The following is a 21251-nucleotide window of genomic DNA, read 5'->3' as shown; positions in this document are numbered from 1 at the left end:
TAATGCCCGATGAGTGCCATAGGGACAGAGGAACTCTTGTTTTGTCTCCAGGAATTCTATACCTTCAGAAGAATCCTGGGACAGGGGAGCTTTGGAATGGTCAGCGAAGCTATAGACAGAGAAACAGGAGCTAAGTGGGCGATTAAGAAAGTGAATAAAGAAAAGGTAAGGCTTCCCAGGGCGGCATTTCCAGGGTACAGGTCAGGGTGGGGAAGGGAGGGCGGTGCAGCTTTCCATACTAACCAGAGCTGTGTCTTCCCTTGAGGGCCAGGGCTGGACTGACTGATGGAGAGGTGTGGGAGCCACTCTAGTCTCCTGTGAAGGGACTAGTTCCTACTCAGGCAGAGAGGTGCTGTCTGGAAAATTCAAAAGCATCAACATCACTAATATTACCAAATATGTAAACTTCATGAGCGAAGTCACAACTGGCACTTAGTGTATGTAGGCATAGGGCTGTAAGCATCGGTGTCTTAGCTGGAAATAAATCCTGTTGCCCTCCTGATTGTTTGGTACACATTTCTTCTATTTTCTCATTTAATCCTATTTCCTTACTGTTGACCAATCCCCCTTCCAATCTAGTCTACTGTCCCTTGAATCTGATGACTCTCTGCGTTACTTGTTGGCAGAGCACTTGGCTTCTCCTTAAGGTAAAATCAGCTCATTACAAACTGTTAACATTTCTCTGTCTGGATAAAGAAGCAAAAATAACACCATCATGATGTTTTCTTCTTGGATTTGTAATAATATGTATTGGAGCTATAAAACTGAGTAGTAACTATTTTTTAATTGTAGCAAATTCTTGGGCTTAATGAGATGACATATCAACTTTAATAAAGCAGTTAAGAGCCTTTTTAGCATCTTTGCAAAAAGATGGCATACCAAAGTTGGCATCCTGAAAGGGCCCCTTGGCGTTCTGTTTCTTTGCTTTTTTTGTTGTCAGTTAGGGCTAAAGGTTCAGTTTGGGGATTATATTTGCAACCTGAAGAATTGCTTTCTCACCCATGTACTGATACTGGGAGGACAGCACACTTGAGCTGTCAACACAGGAACTGGACGCAGACATCACTGCAGCACAGACAGGTCAAGCCATGTGGGGAAAGGATTGGGAGCAGAATTGAGATGAGTGGCAGGAGAAAATTGTGCTAACCTTCCAGATCTCTTCTTCACAGGAACTCATCCTCATGGCCACTATGTCTCTGAGCCTCTAGGCTAAGCTTTAAAATGTGCTTCCTCCTACATGGCGGGATGTGGCTGAGTGGTCATGGTCAGCATCCTCTTCCCCACCCCCAAAGACAGGGAAAGTTGAACAGGAAATGGAATTGCAATCAAGCATACCCCTAAGTAAAATATGTAGAATATGTTTTCTTTATCATCAGTCCACTTCCTAAACGCAGGCTAAAAGTGTGTGCAGAAATAGGTCCTTTAAGAAGATTTTTATGTCAGAAAAAGATCCATAAAGGAGGAGAATATTTATTCTCAGATAATGGCAATTTTAGTATCAGGGAGACAATGATCTGGGCCAGAATTGGAGAAGGTAGAGAGAGCACCCTTGAATTTTCTTTTCCTTTTTTCTTTTTCTTTCTTTTCTTTTTCTTTTCCTTTTTCTTCTTGTGAGACAGGGTTTCTCTGTGTAGCCTTGACTATGCTGGACTCGCTTTGTAGACCAGGCTGGCCTCAAACTCACAGAGATCTGCCTGCTTCTGCCTCCCGAGTGCTGGGATTAAAGGCGTGTGCCACCACCGCCTGGCACCCTGGAATTTTCTAGATGATTTAGACAGTCTTGCCTACACCTGAAGGACATCCATGTGTGCTCCCTGGAGTTCCCTTCCTTTTACCTTCTGACCCAGGCATGGTAAGGCTTAGATATTAGGAGACACAGCTGAATTGGTTTAGTTTGAAGGCAAGATCTCTAGCTCTCTTTTTCTGCTCAGTTAATCAGAGAGACCAAGACATGACATAAATACAAAGTTAATTGTATATATAATATAATGTATATTATATTATTTATCACATATGTATTATACATATCAACTAAATCAAAACAAAACAACAAAGGAAAACTTTTCTGTTGTTTAGCCATCTCTGATTGATAATCCTAGAAGCAATTTTTTATGTTAATGCAAAAGGATCACTGTGATTGAAGGAAATATCAAAAAGATATGCTAAAATTGGAATGAAGGGTCAGAAGCTATGTTTAGCTAATTTATGGAAACAGTTCAAGAGATTGATTGAAGCCAAATGAAATACAACTAGAAAATGGACAAAGAAATGAAGGGGCATAATTTGATTTGGTTATGGAACAAGAGACCCACTGCTCCTCCATTTCCCTTCAGAAAAGAGCAGCCGAACTCATGTGCCGCAGCAAGCTTCCGTCTTGTCTCTCCACTCAAAACTGTAGGAAAAGGTATGAAATAGCTAACTTTCATATTGAGTGGCACTCCCACTAGCCATCTGTCTCTTCATTGATTAAGGCTGGAAGCTCAGCGATGAAGTTACTTGAACGGGAGGTGAACATCCTAAAGATCGTCAAACATAAACACATCATCCACCTGGAGCAAGTGTTCGAGACACCGCAGGTAACACTCGGCCAGGTGCTGCAGTCTGGAGGTTGTCATTATTACAAAATGAATATAATTTCATTCCAAAGTAGCCCTCTGGACCACAGTTGCTCATGTCCTTGGCAAAAGTCTGTTACTTGAGATTGATAAGAGCACTCTGGAGGACTTTTATTATTGGTTGTATAATTAGGTGTATAATGATTACACTGATGTCTTACGTTGCATGTTCTGGCTGATCCATTAGAAACAAATGTTTAAGATTAGAATAACGAGTAGAGCTTCCTCAGAGATGGCATCCGTTTGCATTTGCTCTTTGTCTTCTACTAGAAACCATTTGATTATTGCTATGATTTTTGCAAGGTTAGCATCATGATTGAATTGACAAGGCTTACTTGGCATGGTATAGAAATATGTTTTTCTTCTTTTCTTCTTTTTTGTACAATACATCCTGAGTGCAGTTTCCCCCACCCTCCACTCCGCTCTGGTTCCCACCTTCCCTTTTCCCCAGATTTGCTGCTGCTCAATTTCCCTTCAGAAAAGAGCAGCTTCCCAGGAATATCAACTGAATATAGCATAACAAGTTCTTATCTCTGTCTTTCCAATGTGTTTTGTGTTTCTTCTTTCCTAGATATTGTCATTCTCTAACCTTAGCTGCCTGAAAGTTTTTGTTTTGTTTGTTTTGTTTTAGTGCGTGAACTTGGGCATCACTTCCACTGCCTGGAAGCAATATACTGTGTGGCTAGGCATGCGGACAGATGACCTGTTTCTTTAAATCCTGATTCCATTACTTGTTAGCCATGAGAACATGGCCAAGTTATTCAACTTCTCTCTGTGTAACTGTCTCACCTGTGAAGTGCTGACTCAACTGGTTATTGAAGGAATAAAGATTAATGGGACTGTGGCTATGATGCACTCATCTCATCGGATGCTGGCTATTGCTTTTCATGTTCTTGGCCAGACTAAGAAGTAGCTACTAATAGCCAATTTGGGTTATGCATTACATTTTATTAACTACAAGCACTTGGCAACAGAACCACAGTTGCCCTTTTTTTGGTGATCCTGAAAGTCAACCCCCTGGCCTTGTACATGTTAGTAATGCTCTACTTCTGCCACTGAGCTAGACCTCCATCCCTGAATTGTGATTTCTTTCATCTCCAAATATTCTTTCTATAACTTTGTTCTCTATTATCACTTTTAAAAATTTATTTATGAGCACGAATGTTTTATCTGTGTATGTCTGTGTTCTTGTGCATGCCTTGTACTCATGGAGGTCAGAAGAGGGCCGCAGAGTGCCTGGATCTAGGGAAGACACTTAAGAGCCACTACATGGGAGCTAGTAATTAAAGCCAGGTCGTCTGCAACAGTAGCAAGTGCTCTTAACCGTGCAGCCATCTTCCTAGCCTCTTTGTCATCAGTTTTACACAGTTGGATTTTGATGAATCTTGATACAGTTCTTTTCATGTTTCTTGAACTTGGGGTTCATAGAACTTCTTGGGTCTGTGAGTTTGGTTTTCATCTCATTTAGGAATATTTTTTTGTAATTATTCCAAGTATTTTTTTCTGTTTTCTTTCCCAACTCTGGAGGACTCAGTACATAGGCTAGATTGCTTGATATGCTCACTGTTATCTGCTCATTTGCCAGTATTTTTCTGTGTTCACTTTGTATAATTTGTATTTTACTGTGACTTCAGATTCACTAATTTTTAAAATCACATTTAATGTTTTACCATCTTGTCTAGTTGGGAATTCAATTTCCTTCATGTGTATATTCAACATATGACATTAACATACTCAGTGTTCCCCGTGCTTCATGAATACAGTGATAAGAGCTAATTATGTAAAGTCCTTTTCCTACTAACGGTATTGTGTATGCCACTGCTAGTTCAGTTTTAATGGCCCCTCTCTTCTTTATTCCGGGCTTTAGTCTCCTGCTTTGTATATCTGTTAATTACATATTTTCTTTCTTTCTTTCTTTCTTTCTTTCTTTCTTTCTTTCTTTCTTTCTTTCTTTCTTTTTTTCTTTTAATACAAGGTCTTACCATATAAACCAGGATGGTCTGGAAGTTCCTACATAGCCAAGGCTGGCCTGGAACTTCTGAAACCTCCTGCCCCTCTCTCAAATGTTTTGTTTTGTTGTTTTTGTTGTTTTGTTTTGTTTGTTTCTTTGGTGGTCCTTTTGGTTTTTCAAGACAGGGTTTCTCTGTGGAGCCTTGGCTTTCCTGGACTCTGTAGACCAGGCTGGTCCTTAACTCCCAGCGATCTGCCTGCCTCTGCCTCCCCAAGTACTAGGATTACAGGTGTACTCCACCACGCCCGGTGCCAATTAATTTTTAATTGGCTGCCAGATATAAATACATAAATTTTTTAAAAATTACCATTTTGGGTGCTACATGTTATATTGTTATAACTATTGCGAGGAGAGATGACAATGGTCTCACTAGCTAACCCTGAACTTAGTGAACCTTCTGCTCAGCTTCCAGAGGCTGGGATGACAGGCATGTGCCATCATACCTGAGACGAGTCTTGAACTTTATTTTATGATGGAGTAAGTAATTTGGAAGCAGTTCAGTGCCTTTGGTGCTTGGTTTATTCTTTGAGAGAGGCAACAGAGTATCCTCTCTAGGACTAGGTTTCCCCTTCTACTGAGGGGCTGCCTTCTGAATGCTCACATTGTCTGTCTCCTGTGCAACATGAATTATGAGATGTCTCACTCTGGCTAACGGAAACACAAAGCATGCATGCGCTCCAGTGACTCTCTCAGGCCTTTCACATGGATGCTTCCCTAGCTTTAGACAAAGCACATGCTATTACTCTGCTGTCTCTCTCACTCTGCTGAAGATTTGATGAAGAGTCTCTCTCTCTCTCTCTCTCTCTCTCTCTCTCTCTCTCTCTCTCGTGTGTGTGTGTGTGTGTGTGTGTGTGTGTGTGTGTGTGTGTGTACAGATTTTCCCTCTTTGATAGTCTTTCCTGGAGACTTTGGTTATCTTGACCTTTCTGGACTCACATTTCCTGAGTTCATGGAGGCTAGTAGGTCTGCAAGTTCTCCAGCATGTGTACTCCAGTAGGCCTCACTCTTGGCCTTTGCAGTTCTGAGCAGCTTCCTCTCCTCCTGCTACTGCTGCTGTGCTCTTCAGGTCTATCCTATGATGCCATCTAATCCCACAGACACCCTTCGCATGCCATTGTTTCTGACTGATACCGCTTCTTGCCCTGGGATGTGGCAAATGGTCAGTGGCTAGGATAGTCAGGGGCTTGCTGCATGGGCTGCTGCTCTCTCTTAGAAAATACAACTTGGTATTGACTAATGTCTAATGTCTAGAAATTATTGTTTTGTAAAAATTTCCAGTTCTTATCTGATCTAAGCAGGGGGCAAAGCAATCTGTTACTCTACCTTGTATACAAGCAGGAGCCCAAATATACGAGAGTTTGAAAGCAAAGGAAATGGTCATCTGTGGTTGTCTTTTTCTGTATTGCTTGAGTTTCAGTCACATGAGCTAGATCTGCCCATAAACACACATATGTCTAGACTTTGCACCGGAGCTATTCTGAGGAACTGGCTATCTAATTGATAGTACGCTGCTGATGAACCACTCAAACTGCAATGGTTTCCTATAAGTCTAACTGTGCTCTAGATCTGTACAGTTGTTTCTAATAACTGTTAAAAACTTGAGTAATATACTTTATTACTATAACTTGGATCAACATGCATTTAACATTTAAAAAAATATTTATTTTTTATTTTATGTATCTGTGTACTTACTCCATGTGTGTAGCACCCTCCGAGGCCAGAAGAGGGCAATGGATTCATCTAGAACTGGAGTTAGAGGTGCCTGTGAGCTGTCACGTGGGTGCTGGGAATGGAACCCTGTCTTCTGGAAGAGCAGCCAGTGCTCTTAAGAACTGAGCCATCTGGTCAGCCCCTCATCATTTTAAAAATTGGTGCCGATTTATATTATAACTACTGCTAGTGCAACTTTCCCTTCTAAATGGTTCACTTACTCTTTCACATTCCTAGCCACCCTGTAGCGCCATCAATGAAAGAAGTATGACCAAGTTCAAAAGCTTATTTGTCAGATGTTTCAGACACTTTAAAATCCCAAACCAGCCTGAAATTCAGTGAATCAGAATTGTGGCTTGAAGAAGAAAGATATTTACCCTTCTTCCTGCTTTAATGCATACTGACTGAACACAGAAGTTGGATTAGCAGCTGTTACAAGAAGGGAATCAGACCCCCAAATCTTCAGAGCAGCACAACTCTAGACTCTATGTTAGACTGGAAACATGGAGGGTAATTGTGTCTGATGGCTTGCTTCTTAGTTGAATAGAAATCTTTGACTCAGTAAGTGGCTTTGCTGTGGGATCTCTAAAGACATCTTTATATGCCTCAAAAAATGACAGACACAAAAGAGGCATTTCATCCTTGCTTCCTTGTCACTTGTACCCACTTAGTCACTGAGTCTCACTGTCTCTTTTTTGGTTACATCTTATATATTTTTCTTTACCCTGTGATGGTTAATTTCATAAGCTAGAATCATCTAGGAGACAAATCTCTAGGCACACTTGTGAGGGTTTATCTAGGTTAAATGAGCCTTTTAATTGAAGTGGGAAGACTCACCCACTATGGGCAACACTATTTTATGTGCTGGGGTCCCAGACCAAATAGAAAGGAGAAAGTGGGGGCTGTCGGGAAGGCTTGGCAGGCAAAGGTGCTTGCCTCCAAGTCTAATGACATGAGTTGAATCTATATGGTCAAAGAGAACCAACAAGTTGTCCTTTGATATACATAGGTGTGCTGGGGAATACAAGAATTCACATGAATGCACACATGGCATGAAAATATCAATTTTAAGCTTTTAAAATCATTTTAAAAAGGAGAAAGCAAGCTGAGTGATAGCTTTCATTTTCTCTGCTTCTTGACTGTGGATGCAATGTGGTCGGCCATGTCAAGCTTCTGATACAGTGGCTTTTCCATCATAATAGACTGTGCCTGAACTGTGAGCTAGAATACACCCTTTCTCCCCTAAGTTACCTTTGCCAGGTTAGTTTACCACAACAGGAAAAGCAGTTAGGAACTCATCCTTTCTTGTGTCCAGCCTGTGCCTCACAGATGCCTCTGTTAACACATGCAAACTGTGAGCTCAGTCTGGCCTACTTACTGTTTCTATAGGGCTCATAAGATAATATTTTTACACTTCCAAATAAATGACAAAATTTAAAAGACTAATATTTCATAGCATTATAATTACAGCAAACTCAGATTTCTGAGTACAGCATTGTGTCGTTTGTGGCTGATGCCAAGACAGCTGCTGAGCTGTACTGCTGTAAAGAGACTATGTCACCCACAGAGAGTGTAAATGTTGACTCTTGGGCTGTTGTAGTATTCACCTAGAAGTGCACAATTTACATTATACAGCTTCCACCTCGATATTCTGACTTAAACATCTCCAATGCCTTGTTTCATAAGGGACCTGGGGAGTCCACAGTTGTGAGCATGCTCTCCGAGCTCTTTACAGACTCGTTCCAACTTTCCCTGTTAGCTCCGCCCTTCACCATCTCCCTCTTCTCCACCCCAGAGCTTCCAGTACTGTTAGCATAGTGTACCTGTTATTTTAATGACTGCCTTGTTACAGGCCTTAGGGGTTTCATGCGCTGGCCGCCAGCCTCCTGGTGTTCCTCCACCTTCCCTGCCCAGAAGTCACTGTTCACACATTCAGTCTGAACTGTTCTTGGTGAGCATTCTTTATGCAGAGGCTACCTGTCTTCCACAGCCGGATGTGGCTGTTAGTACATCTCACATGCTATTGTAACGCTGCTGAGCTTCCTGAGGTCAGCACTATGTCCCCTGCCCCTTTGCTCCTTTTGTATTCAGTACATAGCTTGTATATAGTAGATAAGGCATTTTCACGTGAATAAATTAATATTGTGATCATACTTGTGATGTATAACACATATAACTTCATAACTCTTTTGTTCTGCCTTTTTAATCTGTAATGTCAGAAAATGTACCTTGTGATGGAGCTTTGTGAGGATGGAGAACTCAAAGAAGTTCTGGACAGAAAAGGGTACTTCTCGGAGAATGAGACGAGGCTGATAATTCAAAGTCTTGCATCAGCTATCGCGTATCTTCATAACAAGGGTAAGACGAGGACTGCACACCTCACCACCTCCATAAACGAGTGTAGCACTGCTGTTTAAGTGGGACGGTCCTTAGGACTTATAATCACATTGGTAGAACTTGACAATGTAAGCAGACAACAAGTACATTTTCCATTTGAATTGTATTTGTAGACATTTTAATTAGCAACAATGCAGGCATATAATTACTGTCCATGAAAAGCAAACAGTCATGATTATTCTTATTTTAGAAGTTTAAAACTGGCTAATATGATAAAAATTAAAGTAGATAAATAAAAATTAATTTTCTTAAAATATTTGAATACTAATATCATTAAAATATATATGTTCTATCCTTGTAAAATAATAGGCTTCAGTTTTAGACCAGTTTGGGCTCAAAGCAGAAGGAACAGAAGCTTCCAGTGTATACCCTGGTGCCACATGGGGCACATTATGGTCCCCTGAACCATGTAGTTTACATTAGGATTTGTTGTTGATATTTTTCATTCTATACATTTTTTCATGCTATACATATTGACAAACGTATAGTAATATTATATACTAAGGTATCATATAGAGTAATTTGCCAATACTTTAAAAAACACATTTGAGAAGAATTCTTCTCATTCTAACAGCTTTGCTGGCTCCAATGTTAGGGCTGCACTTTGTCCCTGGCTTCTCTTTTCTTTGAGGTTTTTAGGTGTGACTGTAGAGCGTTCTCATGTTACAGATGAGAAAATACTTGTTCCACAAAGGTCAGTGACAGGCTTTGGGATCTCAGTTTCCTCAGCACCTACTGTAGCGTGTTCAGCCCAGGGTTACAAAGATGAAGAATTAAGTTCCTGCACCTCCGGTGGCTTAGGCTAGTGGGAGATGGAGAATGGAAAACAGCTTGCAATCCAGTGAGGCAGTTTCTTAGTGGAGAGCAGTGCAAAGAGCAGGGAGCACAAAAGTGTGTCAGTATTAGATTTGAGGAATACAGAAGCAAACAAGAGAATGATTTCAGTGAGGAAAGGCTTTCAGAGACTGACTGCCTCCTTTGTCAGTTTTCCTTTGTCAAGTGATACTTTTTTCCCCCAGTATATTTCTATAAAACCCTAACAATATTTTGCGCATGAGATCTTAAAGATTATTGTTAAAAGGATGAGAATAACCGTCAAGGATAAAAATGCCCCATTAAGGATAAAGCATATCATAAAAATACATTAATTAAAATGGTGTGGTATTTATGTAAAAGTAGAAACTTGTAGAGTAAAAAGTCAGTAAGACTTCCAAAGACAACGCCTGGGGCTTATGTATAAGACCTATAAGTGATCAGCTGCACTTGCCCGTCCAGGTCTAGGCCAGCTGCATTTCCCTAGATGTTATACACTTAACTTTCTACAACTTGAGAAATGGTGTGAACTCAGTCACTTATTTCAGAGGAAGGTTTGATCCATTATTTTAGTGCACGTAGAAATCTCACCTCAACCCTGACCTGTTCAACTAGAGATTTGTGTTTTTTATTTTAGCCTATGAGCAGTAGGAAAAGGTATGCTGATATTTTAGAAAAATACACTGAAATACAGCCTAGGCACATGTAGTCATGTTACAATGCGTTAAAACGTTTATGCTGACAGTAACATTATACAAGGCATAATCCCATATTTAGAGTCATGACGATACAGAAAGCCTTGCTGGGCCTGTGTTGTTACCCAGACTGTCTTCATTCTCCCCGGAGGACACAGCCTCGCACAGATCCCTTTCTGCACTCACCAGGCTGAGACACCAGGTTGGCACAATAGGGAACATGCCAAGATGAGAAAATGGCTTCTGATAGATGTGGAGAGGAGGGGCATAGGGAAAAACAGACCAGGGAAGCCTCATCCTCTGCCTTCCCTCACACTTTATTTATCTGTCCTGTTTGCGTCCTCTTGATCCTTCTGTTATTTACTTTGCTTGTCTGTTTTCTTGGTAGATATAGTGCACAGAGACCTAAAGCTGGAGAACATAATGGTTAAAAGCAGCTTTCTGGATGACAACAACGAAATGAACTTAAACATAAAGGTAAGAGCCTAGAGACACTGCTCAAGATTTTCCTGCAAGCAGCCAGCAACCAAGTACTACAGACGGCTTAGGCATATTTTGGTGACTTTTGAATCCAAGCCGTTTGTGCTAAGAAGTTAAAAAATTCACAATAGAAGTTGTAACTGATGAAAATAATTTTTACAAGCTAAGTGATGGTGCTGAATGTGTTTTCCAAAGTGCATATTCCTTTGGATAATTCTAAATCATTAGTTAATAGCAAGCAAACAGATGCTCTGAATTCTAATTAATTTCAAAATTATGTCTAGTAATTTGATGTAAATGTGTTACAGATTTAGAGAAAAACACACCTTGGCTGTGCTTTTGATACTAAATTAACGCTACAGTCTGTATTTCTCATTGAAATTTTTTCTGGGTATTAATATTTATGTCTTAACGACAATTAATGTGCCAAGTGTTTATTCTTGAAGATTTTATTCCAAGTAAGTGTTCCTTAATGTCAAATAAATGATAGAATACATTATTTATTACTTAGCACTTTAGTAGTGGCTGCTTTCAAAATGTGTGCAAGCGTTAACTTTAGAATCGAATGTGTCTGTAAGTTGCTGTTGCACAAGCTAAATCTGTATGCGGTATAAACAGACTCAGCAACACTTCTGGTGTCCCTCGGTGACGCAGGCAGGAACTTCCGCCATTTTATTCCTTGCTGGATTGTGGAGGGGTGCCTGAGACAGAATAGCCCAGTTAACCTTTGGTAAACAAGAGACTCAGTGCTTTCCAAATAATGCAATTAGGTCATGACGGCTTTAGTATATTTTGTATCTGTAGGGATGCTGTGCTCCAGGTGGGATATTTATGTGCACCCCGGAGTAACGGGTTCAAGGCGGATGCACACTTGTGGTCTCGTCACATGAGAGGCCGAGCAGGAGCACTGCCATGAGTTTAAGGAAAGCCTGGCTTAGGTCTTAGGTCTGCCCGGGCCCAGAGTGAGACCCTGTCTCAAAGAAAACTAGAGAGACGAATAGAATGTGATTTCAAAATCTCACATATTAGTTAAGAACATTTCCTTATATTTTGTAAGGTCTTGACAGCTTTGCATTTAGTGTGAACAAAGAAAGTGTGCTTTACCTGCCTAACCCATAAATGTGCCTGTGTTTCTGCTTTAGGTCCAAGGGCTTTCCATTTTGAGGTATAACCAAGGGCACAGGCCAAATAATAACTGAAGGTGCAGTTACCAAGATTTAGAGTGGAGCAGGAGGCTCAAGTTGTAGCAAGAAGTTTTTCAGCCCATCGCGGCAAGGCTGTGTGGGAGGGGACCTTTTTCTCCTTGCTAATTTGCTTCATTTTAAGTAGTGTAGTAATGCTTTAATATGCATACTCTATACCCACAAAGGAAATAATAGTGATGAAAAACAAGTATCTACTAGTTACCATATTAAAAAGTCTTAGTGAGTATTGATAAGGATGGCTATTTGCATTTAAACACTGCTTTCAATGGACCGTAACTCCAGTATCAAAGAGTTAACAAAAGGCATGAATAGTTAACATCATGGGTTCTCTCTGTCAAGTTTTCTCCGCACCTAGGGTGTGCAGAGGGGAAAAGTGAAGTCTTTATTGGTAATACAAGATAAAGCCCATCCCCAGGAAGTGAGGACTCATTGCAGTTATGGTGGGCGGAGTCACTGGGTGACTGAACCTGTATATCTGTTCTTAGGTGACTGATTTTGGCTTGGCGGTGAAGAAGCATGGCTCTAGGAGCGAAGCCATGATGCAGGCCACGTGTGGCACTCCTATATATATGGGTAAGTGAGGAGACTTGAAAAAGGTAGAACACCTGAAGGGTGTGGTAGCCAACACCGTTCAGGACGCTGAGGCAGGAGCATTGCCATAGACTACATGGAGGACTCTGAGTCCTATAACCACTATGCCAGTGAGTCCTTAACACTTTTATTATCCTGTCTCTTTCCATCAGTTCTCCTCTCACGTCCCAGTAATTACCGGTGCTTTCCGTCACCAAACTCAGTTGTGCTTGAATCATATACAGTGTGTACTCATTTGTGTCTTCTGTTCCACAGAACGATTTTGCTGTTTTATGCATGCTGTTGTATCAGTAGTTTATCTGTTTTTATTGCTGAAAAGTATACTTCGTTCATTGCTTTTCTTGCCTACTTGATGCATAAAGTTTTTAAATTGTTTTATCTTACTTGAGAAAGGCTACTTTAGATTCTGTTCATATCCTCCCATTGGCAAAAGACATCTGGTCTGTAGTTACATGGGGAAAATATATCCAAGCACCCTGAGTTTTATGCCTGCTTATTAGTTGTCTACACTGATAACAAGTGAGAAAACAAGAGGGAAGACAGATGGTTTGTGGGGCTTTGCTGACTTCCTAAATGGCTCCTTGGCACAGATATTCTGGCTTCTGCCTCCCTGAGGGCTGGGATGACAGTGCAAGTAGAAATGCCCCTGATAATTAGGAAGACTCTGAAAGAGTGAGGCCAGGAGTCCTCGGTCCCTGCTGCACTGTGCAGCAGTACAGCAGCCTTCATGGAATCTCACCTCGAAATTTGTCTTCATGATAGACACATGGCCATGGAACAACTTGCACTTTGCTGGTTCTGTATTTAAAGCTTTACTCTCAGTTAAAAACTGCAACACACACACACACACACACACACACACACACACACACACACACACACACTAAATGCTAAAAGAGGAATACTGTAAAATTTCAATTTGAAGACAAGTTGTTTAACTTGTAAACTATCGTAGTTTAGCCTTTTCTCCTTCTCTTGTGTATGGTTTGGCTTCTTTTTGCTGTTTTCTGTTCCTTTAATCATAGACAGGGAGAAGAATAAAATTCTATTAGTGTTTACTAGTTGTTATAAAAGTGTGTGTGTGTGTGTGTGTGTGTGTGTGTGTGTGTGTGTGTGTGTGTGTGTAATGGGCGGTGGTAGTGCATGCCTTTAATCCCAGCACTTGGGAGGCAGAAGCAGGTGGATCTCTGAGTTTGGGGCCAGCCTGATCTACAGAGAGAGAGAGAGAGAGAGAGAGAGAGAGAGAGAGAGAGAGAGAGAGAGAGAGTTCTAGGACAGCCAGGGCTATACCTGTCATGAGAAAAAAAAGGGAAGTGTCTGTCTGTGTGTGTGTGTGTGTGTGTGTGTGTGTGTGTGTGTGTGTGTGTGTGCAGGCATGCAAGCACATGGCCAGAGTGTTAGTGGAGAAGACTAGGAGTGCTTTGTCAATAAGCACACAGCTTTCCAATAGGAAACACTCAGTAGTGTGCAAATGCAGTCAAATCTTAATGTTTTTCACCTCCACTGACAGAGGGCATCAAATGCCTGCACGCTGGCTCAGGATTCTTAACTTAATTTATTATGTAAAATGATTTATAAATTTTAATGTTCTTTTGTTATCTACACATTTGTGTCTGTTTTCTTTTTCTTTACAGAAAGATATCCATATGTAAAAGTAAAGTAGACCTATTCCTCAGTATCATACTGACTTTTAAAAAAGCTACCTATTATAAAGCAAAACCCTACAATCTCATCTCTAAAGCAAGTGCCATATTAAGGTTAAAGGTGCAATTTTGAGAGGCTGTTTGAAGGGAGCCTGTCGTGCAAACCTTGGTTAAGCAGAGAGCACAGAATTGAGTCACACATATTTAGAACCTCATCCTGCACGGGCACTCAGTGGTGTTTTGCCCTAGTCTTATGTAAGCATACTTTCTATCTCAGTTATATTACTTAGAAAATGTGGGAAAGAATATATATATTCTATTGTTACAGTTCTGTGGTATTATAATCATTATCATAATTATTTTTGCTGAAGTGATTTACAACAATCTTAACTTTTTCTTTGAGTTCAGATTTGTACATCTTGGCATTGATTTAAATAATATTTACTAAAGTTTTCTGTCTCCTTTTATTTAGGGAGAGTCTAAGATATTATTGTCTTTTATTATAACTACACAACCTTTGTAACATCACTTAATTATTTCACAGAAATAAAGAACTGCACATCTAGTAATTCAGTTTGTGCCATTGTCTCATTAGGAGCTAATTGATAGGAGTGGTGATTTGGTGACATCAGTTGGAAGGTCTGTACATTATTCATTTAGCATCTGCTGTTGGCTTCTTTTTGTCCTCTCTGGAGGAATACATTACAACACATCAGCACATTTTTCATGCTTTGTGTTTAAGCATTTAAGAGTAAATTATTGTATTATTAATATTATTTTATTTGTCCTTATTTGGCAGCACCAGAGGTTATCAATGCCCATGACTACAGCCAGCAGTGTGACATTTGGAGCATAGGTGTCATAATGTACATTTTGTAAGTAGTTTACTGAATGTCCAGTGTAAATAAAAGGAAAGTCTCTGGCTGTAGATTGACATAGATTTTTAAATTAAAACTAAGCGATATATTTTTAAAGGAGTCATTTAAAATCCACTCAAGATGCCATCCTAAGTGTCCTCTCATTAGTTTGCAGGATCACCTCCTAAGTATTTGTTTAATGCTGTACTTTCACAATGTTTAGTTTTGCTTTGCACTGACCTGCAGACGCAGAAGTCTCCCACATGATCCAAAGCTAAGTGAAAATCTGTTCTCCCTGGTCCCTTGCTGCAGTTTAGCCCTTCACCTGCTGCTGCCGGTCACAATGGGGGAGGTTGGGCCACCTGGCCCTAGAGTTGCTGGCACAGTGGGGAGTGGGCGCAGTTAGGGGGAGGTAGGGAGTGTTTCGAGTTCCTCAGTTGCCTTGCACCACGAAAGCCTCAGTGATTCTCACTCTTCCTTCCCTCTTGCTCTCATGACTCAGTCAATCCTAAGGCCTGAAGCGTTTGCCTGTGATGTGTGCTCACCTGTGCATGGTGAGACCGTAAGCATCTCTCTTCGGCCCTATGATTTCATCTTTCTGGCTGCTGCCTTTCCTGCTTGTGTTTTATGTCCCCTTCATCTCCTGCTTACACTGCTCTCAGGGTTGTCTGTCTGCATCATGCTCTTTCTGGACTAAAGCCCTCTGATGGTTACTCCTTGCTCTAGGCATTTCACATGCTGTGACTTAGCAACTGGCTTACAACTCAACTCTAGCTTGCTTTCCCAGTCTTGGGCTGTATGTGTGCTTTCATGTGCCTACCTTTTTCTGTGATGACCCTAGGCTACTCTTTATTACCCGCATTCTGCATTCCATGGCGTGTGTGTGTGTGTGTGCGCACACACACACATGCACGTGCACGCACACGTGTGTGCTATGAGTGTTTATTGTTTTCTTCTTTTTGAATTTTCTCCTAGATGGGCCAATCATTAAAGTTTTCTATTTTCCTTACTCCTAGCTTATCACAGCAGATATACATTTATGAGTGTATAAACTTTTCTAAATTCCACAGAGGATTTAAGGCATCATTCAAAAATAATGTAAAATAGTTATACTAAAAAAATATGGCTTGAATGCTAGTTCAGTTTGTGCAGTGCCTGCCCAGCATCCAGGAATTCCTGGTTTCATCCCCAGCACTGTATATACCAAGTATGGTGGTTCATGCCTGCAATTTCAGCACTAGGGAGATGGAGGCAGGAGGATTAGAACTTCAGGGCCACCCTTGGCTACACAGCCTGCTCCCTGTCTCTATGTAACAATAACAATACTAATATAGAAGTATTATAAAAACATTTAAGCAGTAAGGTTTGTTTGCGTGTGTTTATCTCTCACTCACATTTTGAAACCAAATTACATGGTAATATCACAATCTTCTATTATATCTGTTTTCCTTGTTTTAAGTTCTGCGAAAGACAGTTCAAATTATTCATATTTGCATCTCTAGCATCTGACACAATAGTCAGCCCATACTCAGTGTTAAATTGAATTAAGTGAATTGTCTAAGAGGTGTTCTGAAAAGTTAGTGACCACTGTTCTGTCTTTCAGTGATTCTGAACACTTTAATGTTGATGCAACATTAGTTTTATGGTCATGTTGTAGATTTCGCTGTGCACCACCTCTTTCATATCCTGTCTAAATACTAACATCACCGTAGTTGCGTTTCCACAGTTGTGTGAAATGGAAGACACAGGCAGTAGAAGGCAGATGATGTGATTATAGTTGTAACTGGGTTGGTCCACATGCATCGCTGTGTAGACAGCGTGAAGTATGGATGGATTCATAAAGCTTTGATCGGTGTTCTGTGCTGATTAGAATCATGGTGCAAAAATTCAGAGTTTAACCCTTAATTAAAATGTAACTAAATAAAAATTTCAAACTCTTAAGACTGTCTACACAACAAAAGTCCATATTAATCTATATAATGAGTCGTCCCACAATCTGTATGGTGTTTGCTGCTTTTTGAACTTGCCATTAGGAAAGCCTTTCATTTTCCACTCTTTCTTAAATATCTAATTTGAATATTTCTGCTCCAGAGTGTGGCTGCACATCATAGTAATGACATCATATTTTCTTCACAGAAGAACCTCACTTAGTTCACTGGTGCCTACTCATTACTTTGTTTGAGCCTGATGGCACTGTAGATAATTCTGCACCCTGAGCACAGCACGTCACTGTCTCCACAAGGACCATCTCCTTGTTTATCAGTTAGCTTGGATTCATTTATACTTAATTGGACAATGATAACATACTTTTTCAAGGAGAAATTAACATAAATAAATAATCTTTATAGTTCCTATCCTCTGCTGATCTGATTCCTATGAATGCAACAGAAAATAATAGAAAGCTTTAAGAGGCATTCACTTTTCACGTCTTCGATTCTCTTTTCTGGATGTGCTAGGAAATTGCTGTCATAAAGTTCCATACGCTGCTGATTGACCAACCATTAGATACATTTTGCGTAAATAAAATTGCAAAGGATGGGGAAAAAGTGGAAAATTTAAAATGTAGCCCTTAAGCTATAGTTGCATGCCCAGGCCGCTAAGAAATTGGGGCCATGCATATCACTGCTTGATAACAGGCTCAATGAGCTGGGCCTTTGCTGGCCTGTGCTTGTTATAATAGATAGTAATTGTCCGTACGGCCATTGCTCTGGTTATTTCCTTTTTGTGTTCTATGGTTTTTAAAATTCCATTTTAAAACTAAGCCACAGTAAAGCAAGTTAGAAGGAAGAAGTGTCAGAATGAGCTTGAGAAATAAAAAGTATTAAAGTAAGAATTTGTCCAACAGCGTGAGGTCTACTGACCCCCTAACAGGAAGCTCCTGCAGGGAAAGCCCCCTGCTCTAGTCCCTCACTGCTGGCAAGGTTTCTTTATTCCCATTGTCATGAAAAATACCAAAACTTAGCTTGCTCAGAAAATGTTCACAGTTGGCTTTTTCGACTAAAGGTTAGAAAACACAACTGAAGAAAGTAAAGACAGGAAGTGTAAAAGACTCCGGCTTTATTAAACTGAGAAACTTAGCAGATATAATGGAGTAATGCCGTTTTGTCTTTTAGTGAAGGTACAAGATCTGTGCCTGAGAGTTGAGTCCTTGACATGCCAGGTACCTTTGCTGTGTCACCTTCTGCCAGGGTGTCCCGGGGGTACATGGGTGTCCTTAGATGATGACTCTGATGACATTTACTAAGAATATACCCTGAGGCACTGCACTCAGCTGGGAAGTATACTGTTAGAGTTCTGGCCCACATCAGCTAATGGAATCAGCTTGGTTGGCCTGCCCCAAGCTCTGTTAAAAAGAAGCTAACAAAATAGTCCCTGTGTTACAGATGCAAACAGGCCATGCTTGCTTCATCCGCAGTGGTTGGGCTGTCCTGGTGCTGGCTTGTGTTTACCCAGCATCCACCCTTTCTCGCTGGTGATTTTCATCCTGACTTTCTTCTTTTTAATACTATTGTTGAAGACTTGTGCCTGGTTTAATCGTTTTCAGCTTTGGCTCAGAACCTATAGGAATTTCCAGGGTTATCCTTTGGTTTTATTTTATTGTTACCATTACTAACACTTGAGATAGTATTTACTGGACAAAACTCTTGCCTAGGCATTACACTCTGATGAGTTTTGGCCATCTCTGACACCACCCCCGTTCTTCCACAGTTTGGTGCACAGCGTGGGCTGTTAGTGACTGCCGCTCCTTGCTCGGGCCGCTTTACTGTGCACTCATCCTCACCCAGCTTCTTGCGTCATCGCCCTTTAATCCCGCGTCTTCCCCACCTGCAGAAGCCACCTCGGGCAGGTGCAGATCTGCAGATGTGCAGATTTGCGGTGTCAGGGCGTAGGCACATCGTCTCTCTAGTGTGTCATTTCTCTCAGCACTGAGATGAGCCCACACTGAGCTTGGATGGCCCCATTGCTTGCACACTCCAGCCAGAGAGGCAGGCCTCTCTTCTCCCCTCTGTCTCTTACCTAAAGCATCCCTGCTCCACCTCCTGCAGAAAGTTACTTTTTAATAGTCTTATGTTGAAATCGTTTGAACAAAATGACTGCCTTTGTTTAGACTCTGTGGAGAGCCACCATTTTTGGCAAATTCAGAAGAAAAGCTCTTTGAATTAATAAAGAAGGGAGAGCTGCGATTTGAAAATCCAATCTGGGAGTCCATAAGCGATTCTGGTGAGTATTGTTACTATTTACCAAAGCAAACTGTTACTGTAAGGAAATTTGCCACCAATAAAACTGTAGTAAATATGGGTAGTCTACTATTAAAATCTACTTTAGAATTAAATAATATTTGCTTGCGTGAATAATGATATATTCACTGTGATTGTTTATGGTCAAAACTTTCAGAAAAAAAAACAAAAGAAAAATACCAATTATAAAATTAAAGAGGAAACTTGCTGCCGTGTGTTTTCACTACAGATCATTAATCCAGGTAGTCATTCAGCAATAAAAGACATTCAACCTTATTTATTAGGGCCTTTGTGTTAATGCTACTTGGCATCTTTTTCATTATGCAATCATAAGCCAAGTAAATGGGAAGATGTATAATATTTTTGCCTTATTTTTGTTAGTGCTGTTGGGGGTGTGTCTCTTTCTGAATTGTCTCTTTTTGTTTGTTTGTTTGTTTGTTTGTTTTGGCTCACTTCAAAAATTTGGACTCAAAATAGTTCTCCTGTCTCAGCCTCTCAAGTAGATGGGCTTACCAGCCTGTGTCACCATGGCCAGCTGATGTGTATGACATTTAACTGAGGTTAAGAAAAGTAAGATTTCAAGTTGTTTCCCCTTTATTTGCAGCAAAAAATGTTTTGAAACAGCTTTTGAAAGTAGATCCTGCTCACAGAATCACAGCTAAGGAACTTCTAGATAACCAGTGGTTGACAGTAAGTTAAGACACTTCTTTTTAAAAAACTTTTTCTGACATCACTCGTTTTACACAGTCTTGTAGTCTTAAAACCGTCAATTAGTTCCATCTTCTGACAAGTTTAAAAGGAGTAGTGAGTCTTGACACATTTCTGAAATGGGCATTTCCAAATGGCTGTGACTGTCACCACAGTTGCTCGTGTGTATTTATAGACATTCAAATGAACTTTGTTTGTTCTTTGTCACGGAGGCGTCATGTCCAGTAGAACAGCACTGAGGAAGGTCCTATGATGCGGAGTGAGGCAGGAGGGACAGGTCCCCGATGTCAAGCTCTAGGACCAGTTGTAGCTCACTCAGCTCCAGGGACCTTGGAAAACATGTCTCCAACTGGTCTTTGTTACCTGGACAGACACATCTAGTCTTCATTTATTTGCATGTTGCTCTCTACCATTATACCGCAAACCTTGGGTAAAAACCCTTTGGCCTCTCCATTCCTGCACAGAACAGGGCCAGGCAGAGCCAGAGCTTGGGTGAGGCTGCGCGGCCTGGAAACATTGCCATCCAGTTGTGTTTCTCTGTTTCCCAGTTTGATGTGTTAGTCACCACTGATGCCCAATGAGATGTGAAGGAGTGTACAGTCTCCTCCTAAGTGGAGTAGGCACGGCGTTCTTCCTGCCTTTCCTCTTTCCTGGTAAACTAGGATTGGTGACTGGCGATTGAGTAGCCATGCTGGACAACAAAGTGGAGCTACAAACTGGGGTTGGTAAAGAACAATAAAATACAGGGTACCAGGGCTTATAGTTCACAAATCACCATGGCAACAATTCCGGACTTGTTCTGTGTTAGCAGAGAGCAAACTTCCTTTATCTTTAGGACACTGAAATATATAAGCCAGCATAATCCCAGTCCTTACAATTATCAATAAACAATGAATTACTGAGAGACTTCTTTTCAGTGAACAATTCACTAAGTCATTATGTTCATAGAGATGTCAGGAAAAGTTTGAGACTTGATATTAGAAGTTACTAGCACTAAATGAGGTAATTGTTGACAGTATTCACTAAAGAACTAAGTGTATATTTAGCTAGACACTGTTTTAGGTCCCAAGGACACAAATACTATTATATTTGAAATGAAACTTATTGTGTAGTTATAGTCTTAAAAAGTCATTCCAGCCATTAGGTGGGATAGATAATTTGGTAACTACTGAGGAACCATTTCTGAGAGGTGGTGACAGTTTAGATAGTGTAGTAACAACAGAAACAGAGAAAATACACGTGAGATACACGTTTTAGAATGTGAATGAAAGGTCTATGGTTCTAGCTC

The 21251-nt window shown here is 40.6% G+C and overlaps 1 protein-coding gene across 6 annotated transcripts in view; it reads left to right on the top strand.

Annotated features, from left to right (window-relative positions):
* The window catches only part of STK33 (serine/threonine kinase 33), a 158762-nt gene that overhangs the window by 101082 nt on the left and 36429 nt on the right, over positions 1-21251 (top strand). For all 6 annotated transcript variants that reach the window (XM_084772524.1, XM_084772522.1, XM_084772523.1 and 3 more), the window contains 8 exons: positions 52-165; positions 2472-2576; positions 8556-8694; positions 10630-10718; positions 12412-12499; positions 14960-15035; positions 19126-19238; positions 19860-19945. In XM_084772524.1, coding sequence (XP_084628650.1) covers positions 52-165; positions 2472-2576; positions 8556-8694; positions 10630-10718; positions 12412-12499; positions 14960-15035; positions 19126-19238; positions 19860-19945 — 810 coding nt within the window. The remainder of the gene's footprint in view (positions 1-51; positions 166-2471; positions 2577-8555; positions 8695-10629; positions 10719-12411; positions 12500-14959; positions 15036-19125; positions 19239-19859; positions 19946-21251) is intronic.

Source organism: Acomys minous (genome assembly GCF_964271855.1).
Source record: "Acomys minous genome assembly, chromosome: 2".
NCBI classification, from domain to species: Eukaryota; Metazoa; Chordata; class Mammalia; order Rodentia; family Muridae; genus Acomys; species Acomys minous.
The sequence above is the reverse complement of the archived record's forward strand: the minus strand, read 5'-3'. Positions and strand labels throughout refer to the sequence as shown.